The sequence below is a fragment of the Zea mays genome, chromosome 7 (assembly GCF_902167145.1).
Source record: "Zea mays cultivar B73 chromosome 7, Zm-B73-REFERENCE-NAM-5.0, whole genome shotgun sequence".
In the NCBI taxonomy this organism is placed as follows: Eukaryota; Viridiplantae; Streptophyta; class Magnoliopsida; order Poales; family Poaceae; genus Zea; species Zea mays.
The window spans coordinates 1,944,630-1,963,057 of record NC_050102.1 but is presented as its reverse complement, the minus strand read 5'-3'; the positions used below and the strand labels follow the sequence as shown (position 1 = coordinate 1,963,057).

Below are 18,428 nucleotides of genomic sequence, written 5' to 3'. Positions count from 1 at the left end.
GTACTCCCATGCAGAAGCCTTCTCTTGGTCCTCGGGCTATCACTTCTCAAGAGCCAAGGGAAGCCTATTCGGGTCCCTTGCAATAATAAGGACCCGAGCTGTAATAACTAGAATCACCCCACACCCCTGGGGCTATTAAAGCTCCAAGGCCTCCCCTTTGTGGCCCTATGGTGTAAGAGTCTCGGACCCCACAGATAGAAGTTACTTCTTATAAGTCTTAGGTATTTCACAGCCCAGGGCCAAGGTGGAGTTGACCTAGTACTTTGCGATGTCAAGGTACTGATGCTACATAGAATATGATGACATATATTTAAATCTATAGAGCAGCATAGAATTAGATTGTGGTTGACCGCTCCCACCTGCATTGGATTGTTGTGGTCTCGAGGGTCGTGGTTGACTGCTCCTATTTGTATTTGGTTGCTATGGTAACGAGGGTTGGAAAGACATGTACTGGGGCGGTCGACTAACAGTTAAGAGGTGCTTCAAGCTCCTGTTGTTGCATAAGGCCACTATGCTCTAGTCAACTATATCCTAGGTTCTTAGTTCCTCTTGATAGCTCAGTTATTATTTAAGTATGTAAGTTCCGCACATGCCTGTTTTTATACAATATACATATCCACTATATAGATGATAGTGCATTACGCTCAACCACACCAAACCTCTCCACATCTTGTGTGTGCATATGTTGTATCAACACTTTATTATAGTTCTAACCCTATGTCTTCCTATCTCTCTCTCTCTCTCTCTCTCTCTCTCTCTCTCTCTCTCTCTATAGTAGTTTGGTACTGTTGGGGTTGTGCTTCGGTGCGCCGAAGGTCTCACACGAAGAAACAGCTTCGGCTGAAGTCGTCTCCAAGAGACGGCCGAAGGTCCCTTTTCATGGAGCTTCGGCGTTTTAAACCGACATAGAGATAGAATGACCTTTTTATACATATAGGTCTGAGTCAATGCTGTAAACTTTCGCAAGGGACATAATTGTAATTTGTCACAGGCTGCGACCTGTGCCTATAAATAGATGAACAGTACCTCTGTACTGTTCACGTGAACCTGTCATTTGCTTTCGCATCACGCTTGTACTTCTGCCTTCCGCAGGACCGAAGGTACATTTGTAAATCAAAGTCATTTATATTCATTAATACAAGTAGAGATAATTCTATGACAATATTTAAATGTTTATTTCATATTCTATGATTTATGTGAATGCTTCATTCTTCGTTGTTATGCTTACGAAGGTATGTCCTTCGTAACCTTCGTCCGAGATGCTTTATATCCCGAAGGGATATATCGTTATGGAGGACGAAGGATCTTAACACTTAACATTTTTTGTGTTGCCTTGTTCTTAATTCTTAGCATTTGAGAACAAGTCCCCAACAGGTACCATGGTTCGATGATAAGGATATACTTTGCGATGATAAGGATATACTTTGCAATGAAGAGATCTAGAGTATACATTCATAACACGATTAAATTTAATTGAAGGAGACCAACCCGTGTGTACGAATTTATAAGATACGAAATGGTTACATAAATATGTAAATTATCCGCAACCAAGTACGTACATATAATTAGATGCGCTAAATTAATCTAATAGCGATTTTACCTTATTTTTGCATAAAGCGGGAACGGGAAGGATGACACACGTGACAAGAACCGTGGAAACTGATGCTTTATATAGAGAATCTGATGTTTTATACATTAGAAGAGAATTGGTTATATAAAAACCTATAAATTATCCACAACCAAGTACATACATATGATTAGATGTGCCAAATTAATCTAATAGTACTACTAATAAAGAGCTAGCGTTGTAATAAAGAGTAGTATTGCATGATAGAAACTATATACACCATATGCACCGGCATGGACGTACGTGCATGGCGTGCATATGCATTATTATTCATGCATATAGGTTCGTACACGTATATGCATGTATGGAGTTAAATATTTTGTACGTGTGCCGTGCTGTTGCGATCAAATGGCATGCTTGCGCCTGCACGTACACGTAGGATTTGGCAGCTCCAGGAAAGCGGATGGATGAACAGTGTTTTGTGTCAGGCTGTCAGCAGTACACGAGCACGTACGGCATGAGCAGATTAAACATGCGCCCGTTACAAATCCAAATAAAAGTACACACGGCCGTGTCAGTAATTTTCCTGTCGTGCATTTGCATCTATATATCTATATTTAGGGGGTGTTTGGTTTATAGGGACTAATGTTTAGTCCCTTCATTTTATTCCTTTTTAGTATATAAATTGTTAAATATAGAAACTAAAATAAAGTTTTAGTTTCTATATTTGGTAATTTTAGAACTAAAATGGAATAAAACGTAGGGACTAAACATTAGTCCCTACAAACCAAACACCCCCTTATTATATGCATGTTGGGTCAGGTTGTAACCAATATACTATATGTATAGGCTTGTCCGTATGGTCTTATATTACGCATCAATGCATATTTATTTCCATCAAAGCTGCCGCGCGAGGGCAACAGCCTGTTCATCACGCGGCACATTGCAATTTTAAGTTATATACAATATGAACTAGATAAATATAATACCACAATAACCTAAAAGAGATACTGCAGTTTGGAACATCAATGTTAATTTTATTTTTATAAAGAGTTAAATGCACCAGTGACCCCCTCAACTTGTCAAAGGATGTCACTTAGATTCATGAACTTTAAAGATGCATTTCTAGGTTCTTAAACTTGGTAAGTGATGTACCGCACATGCCTAAACTTGTAAAAGTAGTGCATCACAGATCTATTTTTGAATCATATCGACCACTGTGGTATGCCACTTAACAAGTTTAAGGACCTAAAAATGCATTTTCAAGGTTTGTGGACCTAAGTGACATCCTTTGACAAGTTCAGGGGCTACTCGATCATGTATTTAACTCTTTTATAAATCTTCATTAATCATTCAATGAGTACACAAAGATCATAGTTCTTTCAGTTACTACAAAAAAAAGTAAATATGACATACTACTCAGTTATTATTGATATTCAAGGAATGCCTCTGGTCTTGGGACTTTGTTGAGCTTGCAATAAGGGCCCATTAAGCTTCCCCTAGGGTTTTCCCTAGGTCCTCACCTCCAAAGCATTGATTCACCAAGGCATGGATTAACTTTTTCGCCAATGATTACCGAAATCTCGTAAAATAATTTGTTCTCGCTCCCAACCGAGATAGGAAATCAGGTACAATTTCTTGTATATTCTGGTTTCAAATTTCAAAATATAAAAGTCAAATTTTGATCAATAAAACAATTTTGGAAATACTGAACGAGAATGTAATCCCCGCACCAAGGTCACCTACGCTCGGTGAAGGCGTCGACTTTGTAGGCTTTATCGACTCTTCTTGGCCTTGATCTCTGATGTCTTGGATAGACCATTAAACATTCAAGGGTTAGGACACCTTTGGGTGAAGGCCTCCACCGAAAGCTCTTCGTTGGTATCACCCTTTGTAGCTAAGATTTAGAGGCACTTTTGCTTAATTTCGATCAATTCCTATGCAACCTAACTTGCGTTCATGAAAACTCAAGGATCCTCGTTAAGGTTAGCAAAAGAACCATCAGGTCCAAGCCTGCCTAGCCAACACAATGTTTATAGAGAAAAATACACTAACACATCTACAACATGAAGTTAGTTTTTTTTAAATCATCAAAGAAATAATTGGACATGATGAAAATAATCTCATCGTTAGAGATAAGGAACCGGGTGTGGCTTAATGCAAAGCTTGCTTCAAAGAGTTCTTTGTAATGGATATACACCCTAAATATTGCTTGTCTCTTGGCTAGAGGTATTTAGTGTAATGGATATACAGCCTCACCTTTTACACAATGCATGCATCTGCCGATGCAAGTTGGTGTTCTTATTAATAGTTTATTTATCGTGAGCAGATACCACCCTAAGCAAAGCAAGTTGCTGGGAGCGTACGTGTTATGTGTACGGTTGATATGCAATGCGGATCGATCTCGTGTCATGTATACATGGCAATTCCTGCATGGATCTTGATATTGGTCGTCGTCTTTTTTGCCAAAAATGTGGCGATGAAGGGCATCACGCCAGGGATTGTTTCAAGCCTCTTTGGTGTGAGATTTGTAGGAAAGAAACTCATGTCACTGCTAAATGTGTCTGGCCTAAGCAAAGCAAACCTACTATGCCAATTGTGGGTATGGCGGCTGATGGATTAGGGTTTTATGCTTCTCAGTTTGCTAAAAATGCTGCTAAAAAACCTAGAAAAAGTTTCTTAGGTTTGGTGAAAGTGCTTGAGGGTGAGGTTAAGTGTGAAGATCTGGAACAGGATTTTAGCTTCCATTTTCCATGGGGTAGAACTTGGAAAGCCACCAAATGTCCTTCTGGTTTTTTAATGCAGTTTCCTTCTCAAGAAAGATTAGATGAGGTTGTGAACTTTCCAGAATTAAAAATGAAAATATTTGGAATTAAAATCAGTGTTATACCTTGGTCTTCTCAAGCAAAAGCCAAGTCTAGGCTCCATACTACTTGGGTTGTTGCTGAAAATGTTCCTGAGGAACTGCTTAACTACCAGGCTATATGTGAACTTGGCTCAACAATTGGGGCAGTTGAGGAAATAGATCTGATCTCGCTGGAATCCAAAGATATGGTTAGGTTCAAAGTTCATGTCAAAAGTATTGATATGATTCCAGAAGTTATTGAGGTTGGGGTGAAACCTTATTTGTATGACATATTCTTTAAAGTAGAGAATATTGATGCAGAAGGTTGGAATGATGATTCTGTCAGTTTGGGGAAAAGGGCTTCGGTTGATGTTCCTAGACATGGAAAAACAGTGATGGAGAAATGTGGGAAAAAAGCAAAAAATGAAGATTTTTTGACAGAAGAAAATGATATGATCATTGAATATCATTCTGGATCGACTTCTAAAATGATTGGGTCTTATATCTCCCCTGGAAAATCTGATAAAATATCAGAGGTGGTAAAGGAGGGAGATGAAAAAGAAGGTAGTGAAGGGGATGTGGATTTTAATGAAAGTGAAGATGATTTACTCAGTTCGCAAGAACTTGATGTACTGGTCAAAGATATGGGAATGGATGTCATAAACTCTCAGGATGACATGCTGAATGAAAAAGTAGATTCAGAAGTCATGGGAAAAATTGCAGATGAAAAAAACAAGAACAAGGGAAAAGGAGCTGAGCTTGTGGAAGGAACCAGGAAAAGTACCAGACTGGAGGCAAATGAAGACATTAAAATAACAGAAAAAGCTATTTCAAGGGCGGCGGCGAAAGATGCTTTTCTAAACAAAGGTATGTCATCCAATCCTTTCTTTGTTTTAAACTCTAATGATGAGACTTTAATTGAAATTGCTGATTTGCTTAATGTTAGTCTAGGAAAGAACAAGGAAGAAATCAGTTTGAATCTTGATGAAATTAAAAGGATGGAAAATGAAAGATCTATTTCGTGTGATTCCAATTCTAATTTTGAACAAAAAGTAAACATGTCTGATGATGAAAATGAACATGAGATTACTGTTTCAATAGATAAAATGGTTCAGGAGTTATTGGATAGCGAGTCTGATAAAGAAAAAATGTTGGTTCACAATAGAAAAAAGGATATAAGAAGAGAAAAAAATATTATCTGAGAAATAAAAAGAAAAAGAATTCTCCAAATGTTAGGTGTACACCTAATAAAAGGAGTTTCAATAGAAAAGAGGGTGCAAATCTAATAGTTCCATAATGATTGGAGTCATTTGGAATTGTCAGGGTCTGGTGAAAGCGGGAAAGTTTGAGTTTCTGCAGGAACTCATTACAAAATACAAAGTGGACTTTATTGGTCTCCAAGAGACCAAGAAAATTTTTTTTGAACAACGTTGGTTTGAGGCTGTGAACCCCCAAAAGAATTTCACTTGGATCTCCTGATCCCCCCTAAGGGTAGATCTGGTGGACTTTTGGTTGGTTTTAATACTGATATCTTTGATGTTATTAGTCAGGATACAAGTGAGTTTATGATTTCTTGTTTGATCCATCATAAGTATAAGAACATTTCATGGAATTTCATAAATGTTTATGGCGCGGCCCAGATTGAAAATAAAGACAGATTTCTTAGTGAATTCTCTTCTATTTGTTCGAAAAGTAAAGGCCCGACCATCTTTGGTGGTGATTTTAATGTCATTAGAACCAATGAAGAGAAAAATAAACCTGGTATCTTGAGTAAATGGAGTAACCTCTTCAACTCGATTATAGAAATGCATGGTCTTATTGAGTTAGACCTTTCTGACAGGCTTTATACTTGGTCAAACAATAGAGATAACCCCACCTTTGAAAAACTGGACCGGTTCTTGGTAAACCCAGATTGGGATTTACTTTTTCATAATGCTATGGTTAGAAGTCTTGATAGATCTCTTTCTGATCATGTGCCTCTCCTTCTTACAACTGAGGAGAAAAAAAAGCATTCTCATGAGTTTAGATATGAACTCAGCTGGAAATTAAGACCAGGTTTCAGAGACATAGTGTTTAATAACTGGTCTCTTCCAGTTAGAAGTAAAAAAAGTATTGATGTTTGGAAAGAAAAAGTTAAAAGAATGAAGAAAGTTCTTAAAGGCTGGAATATTAATGAAGAAGGGAAAAAAAGGAGGGAAATAAATATTTTGAAACAGAATATAAATAAATTGGATATTCAAAATGAGACTAGTATTCTTTCTGAAAAGGATAAAGAGGAGAAGTTGGAATACGAATTTCAACTTAAAAAGTTACTTTCTGAAGAAGAAACAAAGATGAAGCAAATTGCCAGAGAAAAAAATATCATTGCTGGTGATGAAAATACTAAATATTTTCATCTAAAGGCTAATGGTAATAGAAGACGTCTGAGAATTCATGCTCTGTATGATAATGATAGACTCGTTGAGAATGAAGAAGAGATTAATAAGCTTGCCACTGATTTCTATAAGAATCTTTTTGGGCCCTCTAATAATTCGACCATTCATATGAATGATATGAATATGAAAAAACTTAGTGCTGAAGACAGAGAGTCCCTTACTATTCCTTTTAGTTTTGAAGAGATTCATAAGGTTGTTTTTGACCTAAAACATAATAGTGCACCAGGTCCTGATGGTCTTCCAGCTGAATTTTTTCAGGATTTTTGGGACATCATTAAAAAAGAGATTTGGAACTTGTGTGATGACTTTAGTAAAGGAATTTTGGATATTGAAAGACTCAATTATGGTCTGATCACTTTAATTCCTAAAGTGGATAATGCTATGGAAATTACAAAGTTTAGACCTATTTGTTTATTGAATGTCGTTTACAAAATAATTACCAAAGCACTTAATAATAGGTTATCTAATTGCATTCAAAAAATCATTAGTAAAAATCAATTTGGTTTTGTCAAAGGGAAATATATTCTGGACTATGTAGTTGCTTTACATGAGGTAGTTCATGAAGTTAAAAGGAAAAAGCAAAATGGGATTATTCTCAAAATTGATTTTGAGAAGGCTTATGACAAAGTTAACTGGCATTTTTTATACAATATGCTCCAGCTGAAGGGTTTTGGGGACAAATGGAGTGATTGGGTGATGAAAACAGTGAGAGGTGGGAAAGTTGCCATTAGAACTAATGGTATGATTGGCCCATTTTTTCCTACTCATAAAGGGGTTAGACAGGGTGACCCCTTTTCGCCTTTATTGTTTAACATTGCAGCTGACGGTCTGGCGTGTCTCATTGAAAAAGCTCAAGAAAAGAAACTTATTGAAGGATTAATTCCTCGTATTATAAAGAATGGATGTGCGTATCTTCAATATGCTGATGATACAATTCTTTTACTTCAAGATAATCTTGAATTTGCAAGAAACCTAAAATTTATTCTCATTCTTTTTGAAAAAATGTCTGGCCTTAAGATTAATTTTCAAAAAAGCGAGGTTTATTGTTTTGGTAATGCTAACAATAATAAAGATGCTTACGCTGAGATTTTTACTTGTCCAATTAAAAATCTTCCCATGAGCTATCTTGGAGTGCCTATTGACCATAAAAAGCTAAGTAATTCTCAGTGGGCTAAGATCGAAGAGAAATTTGAAAAAAAATTGAGTGTTTGGCAAGGTAGGTATCTGAGTCTTGGAGGGAGATTGACTCTGATTAATAGCAGCTTGTCTAACATTCCCCTTTACATGCTCTCATTGTATTTGGCACCATCTTCTGTTTTAAAAAAGATGGATATCTTTAGAAGAAGACTATTGTGGTATGGTGGAAATAATAAAAAAAAAACATCTGGCGAATTGGGATTCTGTTTGCATGGATAAAGATAAAGGGGGGCTTGGCATCTTAAATCTAAGATGTATGAACATAAGTCTTCTTACCAAGTGGTTATGGAAACTTGAAAAGGAAGAGGGTCTGTGGCAAACAATTGTTAATAAAAAATACATGAAAGGCAAGCCCTTATGTATTTTAAGGAATAAGCAAGGGGACTCTCAATTCTGGCGAGGTCTTCTATACTGCAAGGATAAGTATTGTGATAATAGAAAAATGGAAATTGGTAATGGTCTCTCTACCAGTTTCTGGAGTGATATTTGGTGTGGTGATGTCCCGTTGTCAATAAAGTATAAGAGATTGTTTGAGTTATCTCTTAATAAAGAGATAAATGTGAATTGGGCTTTGAGTGGTAACTGGAATTCCTTAACTTTTAGAAGAAGGTTAGTTGGAGAAGGGGCTAAACAACTAGAAGATTTGATCAATGATTGTGGAATGTATTGGCTGGCGGATAGGGAAGACAAGCCTTCCTGGTTGTTGGATAAAAAAGGTTACTCGGTGAAGTCGATGTATAATCATTTTAAACAAGATGGGGGCAGAACTCCATTTTGGTTTATTTGGAAGGCAAAAATTCCCCAGAGAATAAAAGTTTTTCTCTGGCTGATCCTAAATGATAAGATCTTATCAAAAGAAAACCTTAGTAAAAGAAACTGGCAAGGTAATGCTAGGTGTGATTGGTGTGGCTGTCTTGAAACAACTAGTCATATTTTTTATGATTGTCAGGTGGCTTCTTTTACTTGGAAGGTGATTCAGATGGTTCTTGATTCTATTTCCCTTCCCAATAATTCCAATGATATGTTTGGGAAGTGGTTATGTGGATTCAAAGTTTATGAAAGAAATCTAATCACTATTGGTTGTAGTGCTGTGCTTTGGTCACTTTGGAAAACTAGAAATGACTGCTGTTTTAACAGCATTAACCTTTATAACGCTGCTGACATACTGTTTCTTTGTTGTTCTTGGTTGGATGATTGGGCTATTCTTCAGAAAGAAACTCCAAAAAAGATCTTGCTGGAAAGAAGCTCCCGTCTCAGAAAAATGGCTAAAGAGTTTTTCAACCGACGTTTTGGTTGGGCGCCGGTGGACAATCGATTGTGCAACTAATGTTTGCTGGTGATGGCTGAAAGTGTAGGACGTCTGATGGCTTGGTCCCAAGCAGCTTTTGATAATTCAGTCTTTCTTTTATCATGGGCTTTAAATTTTCTGGTTGTAATAAGTAGTTGGGATTTACCAAAACTCTTGGTAGCTGGTGGTTTTTAGTGGGCGAAACCTGAGAACTTTTAGATTCAAATCTGTTCTAAATGTTTAGCTTTTGCTGTTTAGCCTAGTGAGCTAAGTCATGTAATAAGTAGATGTTTTCTTTGGTGTCTGTCGAACTTTATTCCTATTTCCTAATGAAATAGGGGGGTTTCCCCTTTCTGTTAAAAAAAAATAAATAATACAATCTACAATACAAAACAATGTAAAATGTGTTTTTATGACTATATGGGTGAACTACTGTATATTGCACCTATATGGTTACTAAAACACCGTTTTACATCATTTTATATTGTAGATTGCACTGTTTATAGAGTGTAGCTTGAGTATTGGTATGATATAGGTAAGCTGCTAGAGATGTATGGTCTAAAGAGCGATATAACGTATGTACCACTCGCTGTAACGAGCTTACACTGTGCAATGGCAGAGCAGTAAAAAAGAAAGAAGAATGGGACGTTTGGCGGAGCTCCCACACCTTGCTCGCTTCCCGTGATGAGAACGAAAGTGAATTAAATCTAGTCTTTATTTTATACTATAAAGTAGGAGCCAAAAAAACTTGCTTCCCACCGCTCCCAATCTGCTCCTCTCTCTAACCTCTTAGTAATCACTCCACGACCTATTTATTAAACAATTTTCGTCAAATAGATTTACTTCTGATAGAGAATCACTCTGTTAGAGAATCAGATCTAGCTCTGCCAAACGAGCCTTAACAACACCTGAAGTTTAGCCACATGTAATGTAACTGCGGCGCCTCTGAGTACGTATGTATCATAGATTTACAGTTAGCTGAAGTTTAGCCATCTAATTAAAGACGAGAGAGACGACAATCAATAATATATCAGCTAGACAACTTGTCCATTTTGCCGCCAGATGTTATTTACGTACTGACGTTTACGGCGGGCTTTCACTCTTGCCCCAAATAGGGGTCGTCGTGCCGTCCTTTTGGACTTGCACGTCAGCACATGCATGCCGCATGAATTGTCGTCGTCCTTTCGGACTTGCACATGCATGTATGCATTGTCGTACGTCTTTTTTGGAAAGTTTTAGAATAGATTATTTGCAATGCTATGGTTTTAGGTAATATCGTTGTAGTATTTTATACCGTGAGGTGTTTGGTTGTATAGTATTTCTGAAAACATGAAAATATAGTATTTGATTGAAAACTTCAGTCCACACTACAAGAAACTGGTTAAAGAACGTGGGTGAAAAACCGTCGAACTTAATGTAATAGGCCGTCGAACTTAACATAAGAACGTGGGTTTACCCACGTTCATAGCCGACGGCGTTTTTTTGACGAACTTAAAGAAGTAAGTTCGACGGCCCCCACGTTCTTAACGTTAAGAACGTGGGTACCGTCGAACTTAACTTTAAGAACGTGGGTACCGTCGAACTTAACGTTAAGAACGTGGGTTTTTAAGTTCGACGGGGACCGTCGAATTGTGTCCCGTAAGTTCGACGGCACCCACGTTCTTAACTTTAAGAACGTGGGTACAGGTGGCCGTCGAACTTATGTGTCCTGCGCAAGTCGGCGCGGGCTGCCCATTAAGTTCGACGGTACCCACGTTCTTAACCTTAAGAACGTGGGTACCCACGTTCTTAACTCTTTTCCAGAAAAAAATAAAAAATACAGAAATGATAAATTAGACACACATAATAACACATGCAACACAGAATATCACATACAATACAATTTTCAAACACAGGGATATATATACATATCACAAATTCATACAAGTCCAAATATACATAAGTTCACAAATTCACACAAGTCCAAATACATAAGTTCACAAATTCACACAAGTCCAAATACATAAGTTCACAAATTCACACAAGTCCAAATACATAGGTTCATATCCATAGTTGTCATTTTTAGTTCACAAGTTCAAACATTAGCTCCATCGCTCTCGATCAGGACATCGGATTGTTGTTCGTAGCTCCACCACTAGAATTGAGACATCTGTCCGCAAAGTCAGCGTGAGGGGGAGGAGTCACTTGATGAGAGCCGGAATCCTACAAAATAAACCAAAATTCTCATAAATATACAACTGGCATTAAATCACATGTACACCAAGATATAGGAAAGCATGATAAACATAGCGTCCTTTTCTAAATAAATATAGGAAAGCATTAAATCACATGTACACCAAGAACATGCCCTACAGGCCGCTCAAGTGCCAGTCCTGCTGCCCAGGATTCTTCTGCCCAGGACCACTAAATTCTTGGCAATTTTAAATCGCCTAATCTATCGCACAGCGGCATCCAAGAACAATAAAGAACAGGGAATGAGCTACTGGGCTTCAGATCTGCTGAATCTGTAGTTTGATTTCAGATAGGTTCATAGTCACTATCTCAATTAAATAGGTTCATAGACACTGAATCTGTAGTTTGATTTCAGAAGAGCTCAGGTAGGTGAGAATTGAGAACTAGCCCAGGTAGGTGAAAATGGTGCACTGTGGCCCCCCTTTGATAGTGACTAAAGCTAGACGATAAAACCAATCTAGACTTAGTTTATTTAATTAGGAGGAAATCAACTAGCATTGAAATTCAGGAACGTACCGCATGTGACGGAAGTGGCTGTGTTGGCCATGGGGGGCGTCCCCAAGGCCCCATTGGATGTGTAGGATATCCCCATGGTGGTGGTGGCCAATATCCCATACCTGGTTGTGGAGGAGGAAGAATCTGTCCTCTAGGAGGCATCGACCACTGAATGTCCATCTGTGGGTTTCCTTGTCCGGTCTCAGAACCCTATAACCAAATAAAACGATGCATGATTATAATTGTAAATGAAAGTAAATATACTACAAAACTATACCTGTGTTTCGTTGGTGTTTGGGGTCTGTCCAGATTGTGACGGACGGGTGAACTGGGGTCCCATTGGAGATCCCATCTGAGCACTATACATCTGCAAAAACAATAAGCTTGAGTTTTATTTTAAACTAATGTATATATAGAGTTTAAACTCACACATGGGATGGTAATCTTATCTAGCACATGCATCATAGAAGCCACAAGCAAGTTACCAACTGAACCATGAGTTAGGCTTTACCAACTGAAGTCACAATTCACTGATGCAGGCAACTAGCAGATGACAGAAATTGCGATTACACATTACACAAAAAACAGCTAATCAAGAAAGCAAACAGGAAAAGCCTAGATTACACATAACACCAAAAATCAGCTAATTCACTGATGCATAGATGCTGATGGCCTTGTCACTAGGTTTAGGTATATATATATCTTCTCTCTGAAGCTATGATGTCTGAAAAAAGTGAAATGAAACACATGGTTGAACTGATTGGTTTTTACGAGCTCGATCGATTCGTTTCCATGTCGCGCAGCAAGAGAGCTGTCGCAGTGCAAATGCTTCCGGCTGTGGGACAAGTCCTTATCTCAGTACCACTCAAATAAAAAAAGGTAATAGACCTGTACAAAAACATAACATAACTCGCAACAAAGACGGGTTCAGGGGATTTGATCGCAGAAACGGCACGTGCCTTACCCGTTCAACCTTCAACTCCCTGTGCCTGCAACGGATTAATTATTAACTGAACAGAATGTGAGTAGGTTTGGTAATTAAGTAGGAATTATTATCGCAGATGCTTGCTCTAATGCGAATGATGGTTTTTTATACAAATATAATATAAATTGGAATAAGCTGCTGGATGATAAGCTGCTGGATTATTATCGCAGATGGGCCTGAGGTTAGGCAGGAGCTGATTTTGCTGCTCAGATATCTGAAGCAATGCATGTATTTCTCGAAGAAGCCATACAACGTGTTTTTGGACTATGGTGGTTATGGCCAGAATGATGTTCTTATAAAGAAATCTAAGGCGAGGGTGCGTAAGTATCAGTTAACTCTCTGTTGTCAATTATGTGTTGAGACTCAACATCCCGAACTTGTCGCGGGCCGATATTTTTCTGTTCATTCCACTACTGATAATAAATCAGGAGTAACTGGACGATATCCTGTTCTATCATACAGATCCTGAAGCCTGCCTTCACAATTGTCTGTGACAGAAGTAGCCAATGCTTTCTCCTTTTCATTAGGGGGGCTATCAGTGTTAAGGAGCGGTTGACAGCAGCAACTGGCGCAGAGGTTCCATTTCATCACGTTGTGGTCCAGGAAGGTCGTGTCTCCAACCTAGTGTTGGGTTACGCTCACTGTGGAATGGTTGTAGCAGCTCGATGGATTGCAAAACAAGCCATTCCTTGCCTGAGTAAAGCAATCGAGCAATTCCCAGAATATGAGGTTAAGGTAATTTCTTTCAGCTCTTGCCGAGTATCTCCAGGTGATCTTTTGATGTTATTGTCAAAAACTCATGGTATTATATATTGATGAGTTTTCTATGCTCTATTCTTTTAGATTTTGTGCTTCTGTATTGAACTACAGTTCTGTAACTCATATTGATGCTTACCTGTCTGCCTATTAAATTGCACAAAAATCAACATAAGTTGTGAATGCTAAAGCAAGTGGAACTGCAAGTATCTTTTAAAGTGGAAATGGCAAATAGGTTTTTTCCTTTCTTCAAGCCAAAGCAAATGAACTTTGAAACACTCTTGCAGTAAAGTATCAGCAATGGACTTTAGGATTCTCTAGGGCTGAGCGGGAATCTGAAGAAAATAGATTGCCTAAGTACTGAGGTACAAGCTTAAAGTTATGACTACCATGAGTAGAGAGAATAAGTGGACTACACTCATGAATGTAAAATTGTAAGGAGAATAATATGAAACTAATGCTGAACAACTTACTAATGTTGGACCTCATTTCTTCATTGACTTTCATATTTTTTTTGCGATTTCAGTGATTTTTGTTAGCTAAGCAATGCATGTCTACTCAAATGTTCATGTTTAGAAGCTAAAGGACGCTATTTGCATTTGTTTTGCTTTACTTGTTTTTCATCTTAGATGATTTCTTGTCTTGGGAGGGACTTCTATCTAGCCCCATATTTCTTTATATCTAACTTTTATCACAGACAGTATATGATGTTAAATATTTATGTCTTGTATCTGATCCTTCCTTCATTTTACTTATTTTGTTTAGATCATTGGACATTAAATGGGAGCTGGGATTGCAACAATACTAACATACATCCTTCGCGAGAATGAGAAGCTGGCATCATCCACTTGTATTGCATTTGGGCCAGGTACTGCACTGAGGAGTATAGTTTTATTCAAAGGAAGCTGGCAACAATACTATCTCTAGCAGCTTATCATCTGCATATCCATATTTAATATTGGCTGGCCTATGCCATATGCGCTCTAAATAGATACACGATCAAGCTTCAGAAGTGTATAAGGTGGTGCCCGGAAGAAGTTTAAATTCGATCTTAAAAAAAGAGTGCCTACATTCTGCAGTGTGGATGGAGACTTTCATTGTTAGGATCTGTTCCTGCCCTTCAGGAAGTGTTTGATCATGTTTGAATGATTGGTTGCTCCTACTCATGTTTGGTGAATTTGAGTTTTCACTGCATACACCCCACTGTGGCAGATCATCTTATTTATCTGTTTACTCTTAGCTCTTTTTTTTTGATAAATGAGATCCTTTCTCTGCTAGTGTGAAATTAGCATCTGTACCAGTGTGTACATTTTGATGGCTTTTAAGCAGTGCATATTGATTTGTAGCAATTCTACTCATGGCAGTGCATATTGATTTTGTTTACTCTTAGCTCTTTTTTTTTGATAAATGAGATCCTACTCATGTTTGGTGAATTTGAGCCAGTATGTGGTGTTTTGATTTTAATTCGTGGCTTCTGTGCTTTGCAGACAGGTGGCTACAGTGAGGACATGATTCCAACCGTATGTACATACAAACACTTTCTTTATGTTATCCTGAACAAATCTTGGTTATCTAATTGACCTAAAATGCTCATCTGTGAAACAGGTAGGCTTCAATATGCGGAAAGTCACCAAGGGGAATGTCACAATTAAACTTTGGGATCTTGGTGGGCAACGAAGATTTCGCACTATGTGGGAGCGCTACTGCCGTGGAGTTTCTGCTATTCTGTAATTCCTTCTCTTCTAAAATACTATTCAATATTGAATATTTTATATTCAGTTTTTTAGGCACTAAAGTTCAGATAATATTTGCCCCCAGGTTGCTTGGCTAATGTTAAATCACTCAACAATTGACCAGACCGATTTTAGGCTGTCTAAGGCTCAGAGCGATTTAGATAAAAAAAATATGGGCAGATTCTGAGCGGATTAATAAAATTATTACCTGCATCAGCATTCCCTGCATCATCTGAACTTGTTGAGATAGATGTTGAACTTGTTGTTGTTGTTGTCTTAGTTTCTCATCAAGCTCTGATTCCCTCGAAGTTGAAGTTCGAGATCTACTCCCCGCCGAGGAAACTGACCGACGACCAAAGCTATCGCGACTCACAACCCCATCGCCGATCCCCAACCTAGAAACATCACAAGTTATGATAATATAGTGTTTATATATCACAACTTTGATCTTATCATACCTCCCATGTGGTAGCCCACCACCGGCAACATATGCTGCATCCGGATCGAAAGGTGCCTCCCTCCAATCTAGATCATCGTCTCCCGCTTTCCTCCTAACCTCCTCAGCATAACGAGTCTACAAAACAATTTATGTTAATTATAAATGAGTCACAAGTTAATTAAGAATAGATAGTAATTATTTACACCTACCAGCTTTTCTGTCGCGCTTTCGTCACATAAAACTTCTGGATGATCTGGATCTGGACCTCGGTGTCCCTCCATGTAAACGTCAATGAATCGGGGTTCAACACCATCACGAGCCTCCTGCAGTAAGAGACATAATAAAATATACAAATTTGTCTGAGGGAAAAAGACTAAATGTTACTTAGCTCGTCATACCATTCGTTGTGATTTCCCAATAAATCCATCTGCTCCAAATCGATGGAGGCCCGGTTTGCTCTTCCGGTTCAAACGATTTCTATCTGACTTCACTTTGTACTCATCTGAGGACCGGTACTCGCAGAGCTTGACCCAAGCTTCAGGATGAGCAGTGAGCCAGTCCACTTCACTTTGTTTGTACTCCTCAGCTGTCAAGTGGATTTCACATGCCTGCTTGTTGGTCATTCTTTGACCCTTCACTTTCTTGAAGTACACGGTAACAGCTTTGACCCGTGCATCTGACATTGAACCATTTATAACTTTTCTAGCAGCATTGTGGAATACACGTTTTGCATGTTCTTCGTTCGCTGTTTCGTCCAATCTAAATTGTTCCTGCAAAATGAAGAAGCAATTAAATTCATTTATAGACGCCCACGATAAGTAAATTTAAAAGACATAATAAACTCACCCAAAACGATGACCACACTGCGTCTTGGTGAGTACGGTCGGGTCCATATGGTTTGAGGCCCCAGTGAGCCCAGTGATACGCCCCTATCTCTGCCCCGTTGAGTTGTACCACCCCTGGATAGTGAAAACGAGCTATAGATCCCAGCACTGTGTTAACTGGTGTCCGATGACCTTTGCCACTCCATGCCACCTCCACCCAACTCCTCTCTCCTGCAGGGTTTATGACCCTACGTTGGTCCAAGGGTTGTGTCGGTGGAACTCTAAGGGACCGCCGAAACCTACAAAATTGTAAATTGTGCACTGGTAATAATATCAATCCAACAAAAATGGAACTCCTCGTCAAAATAAAATTACCTGAAGTTTGTTGCCTGTGTCGTTGTAACAACCTCGTCATCAGCCTCTCCATCGGCCTCTCCATCGTAGTCCTCCCCATAGTCATCATCATCACGCATCGGTGAATCTTGGCGTGCCAGCTCGTCCTCCTGCCTAGGTGCATTGTGCTCTGCCGCCTCGCGCGCTTGCTCAAATGCATTGTGGTCCTGCTCTAGCATAGGTCCACTTGAGCCTATCGCCTCACGCTCTGGCTCAAGTGCAGTGTGGCCTGCCACATCGCGCTCTTGCCCAGGTGCACTATGGCCTACCACCTCGCGCTCGTGCCCAAGTGCACTATGGCTTCCCACTTCGCGCCCCTGCTCCTCCATGCAACCAAGGAGCTGCTCTAGCCGTTGCCTTGACGCTGTAGAGCCCTACAAACATAATCAACAATGAGATATATCAAGTACTCGATGTATACGTAGAAGAAAAGAAAATAAAACAAATTAAATACCTGGAACAACATAGAGGATGTATCCCCACCACCTGAACCCCTAGTTGACCGTGACCTCGAGGAGTCACCACGGTCTCCGCGCTTCTTCCCTTTGAGCTTGTCCATGACCCTCATCATCTGCACAAATTTCATTACAAGAATTTAAATATATATACTTTTAGTATTGAAATAGGAATGCATATACAAGAATTTAAATATATATACTTTTCAAAAATCATCGGCATCAGAATCTGCTTCAGCAACACGCTGCTCAATTATTTCAAGTCTTTGTTGTTTTTCAAGAATTCTCTGTGACTTACGAGTCCTTGCCCTAGAAGGACCTGGTTCTTCTGCCATCAAATCTATGGCAAGACTAGCTACTTCATTGAGCCCTAAATCCTCAGATATAGTAAATTCTCTATTTTCTGACTGATCGCCATCTTCTTGATAAATATCAACAGAATCATCATCTTCGTTAATTGTGTTGTAATAATCATATCGTAACGGATGGACTTCAGGATTAATTTTGTATACAACCCAACAAGACTTCAAGTTTTCATGAGGATATGTTAGATAGTACACCTGTTGCGCTTGATGTGCAAGCACAACATTGCTATAATCGCTGCCTTTAAACCGTGATTCATGCTTTACCTCCACAATTCCAAATTCATCCTCTCGCGTTTGTTGCGGATCAAACCATTCACAATCAAATAACACAAACATGAACTCTTTGGCCCCACCAAGAGTGTACTCCGTTATGTCTTGAAGAACACCATAATAGTCATGAGTGCCCCCGTCTGCATTTG

At 38.8% G+C, this 18,428-nt stretch overlaps 1 protein-coding gene across 1 annotated transcript; it reads right to left on the bottom strand.

The window, feature by feature from the left end:
• Positions 1–11,821: 11,821 nt before the first annotated feature.
• LOC109940805 (salivary acidic proline-rich phosphoprotein 1/2-like) lies at positions 11,822–16,074 on the bottom strand. Its single transcript, XM_020541111.1, has 5 exons — positions 15,992–16,074; positions 15,742–15,928; positions 12,337–12,426; positions 12,081–12,269; positions 11,822–11,836 (listed from the first exon to the last, which is right to left on the bottom strand). Exons 2-5 carry the CDS (start codon positions 15,763–15,765, stop codon positions 11,822–11,824), a joined length of 318 nt encoding a protein of 105 aa, XP_020396700.1. The 5' UTR covers positions 15,766–15,928; positions 15,992–16,074.
• Between the last annotated feature and the right edge of the window lie 2,354 nt (positions 16,075–18,428).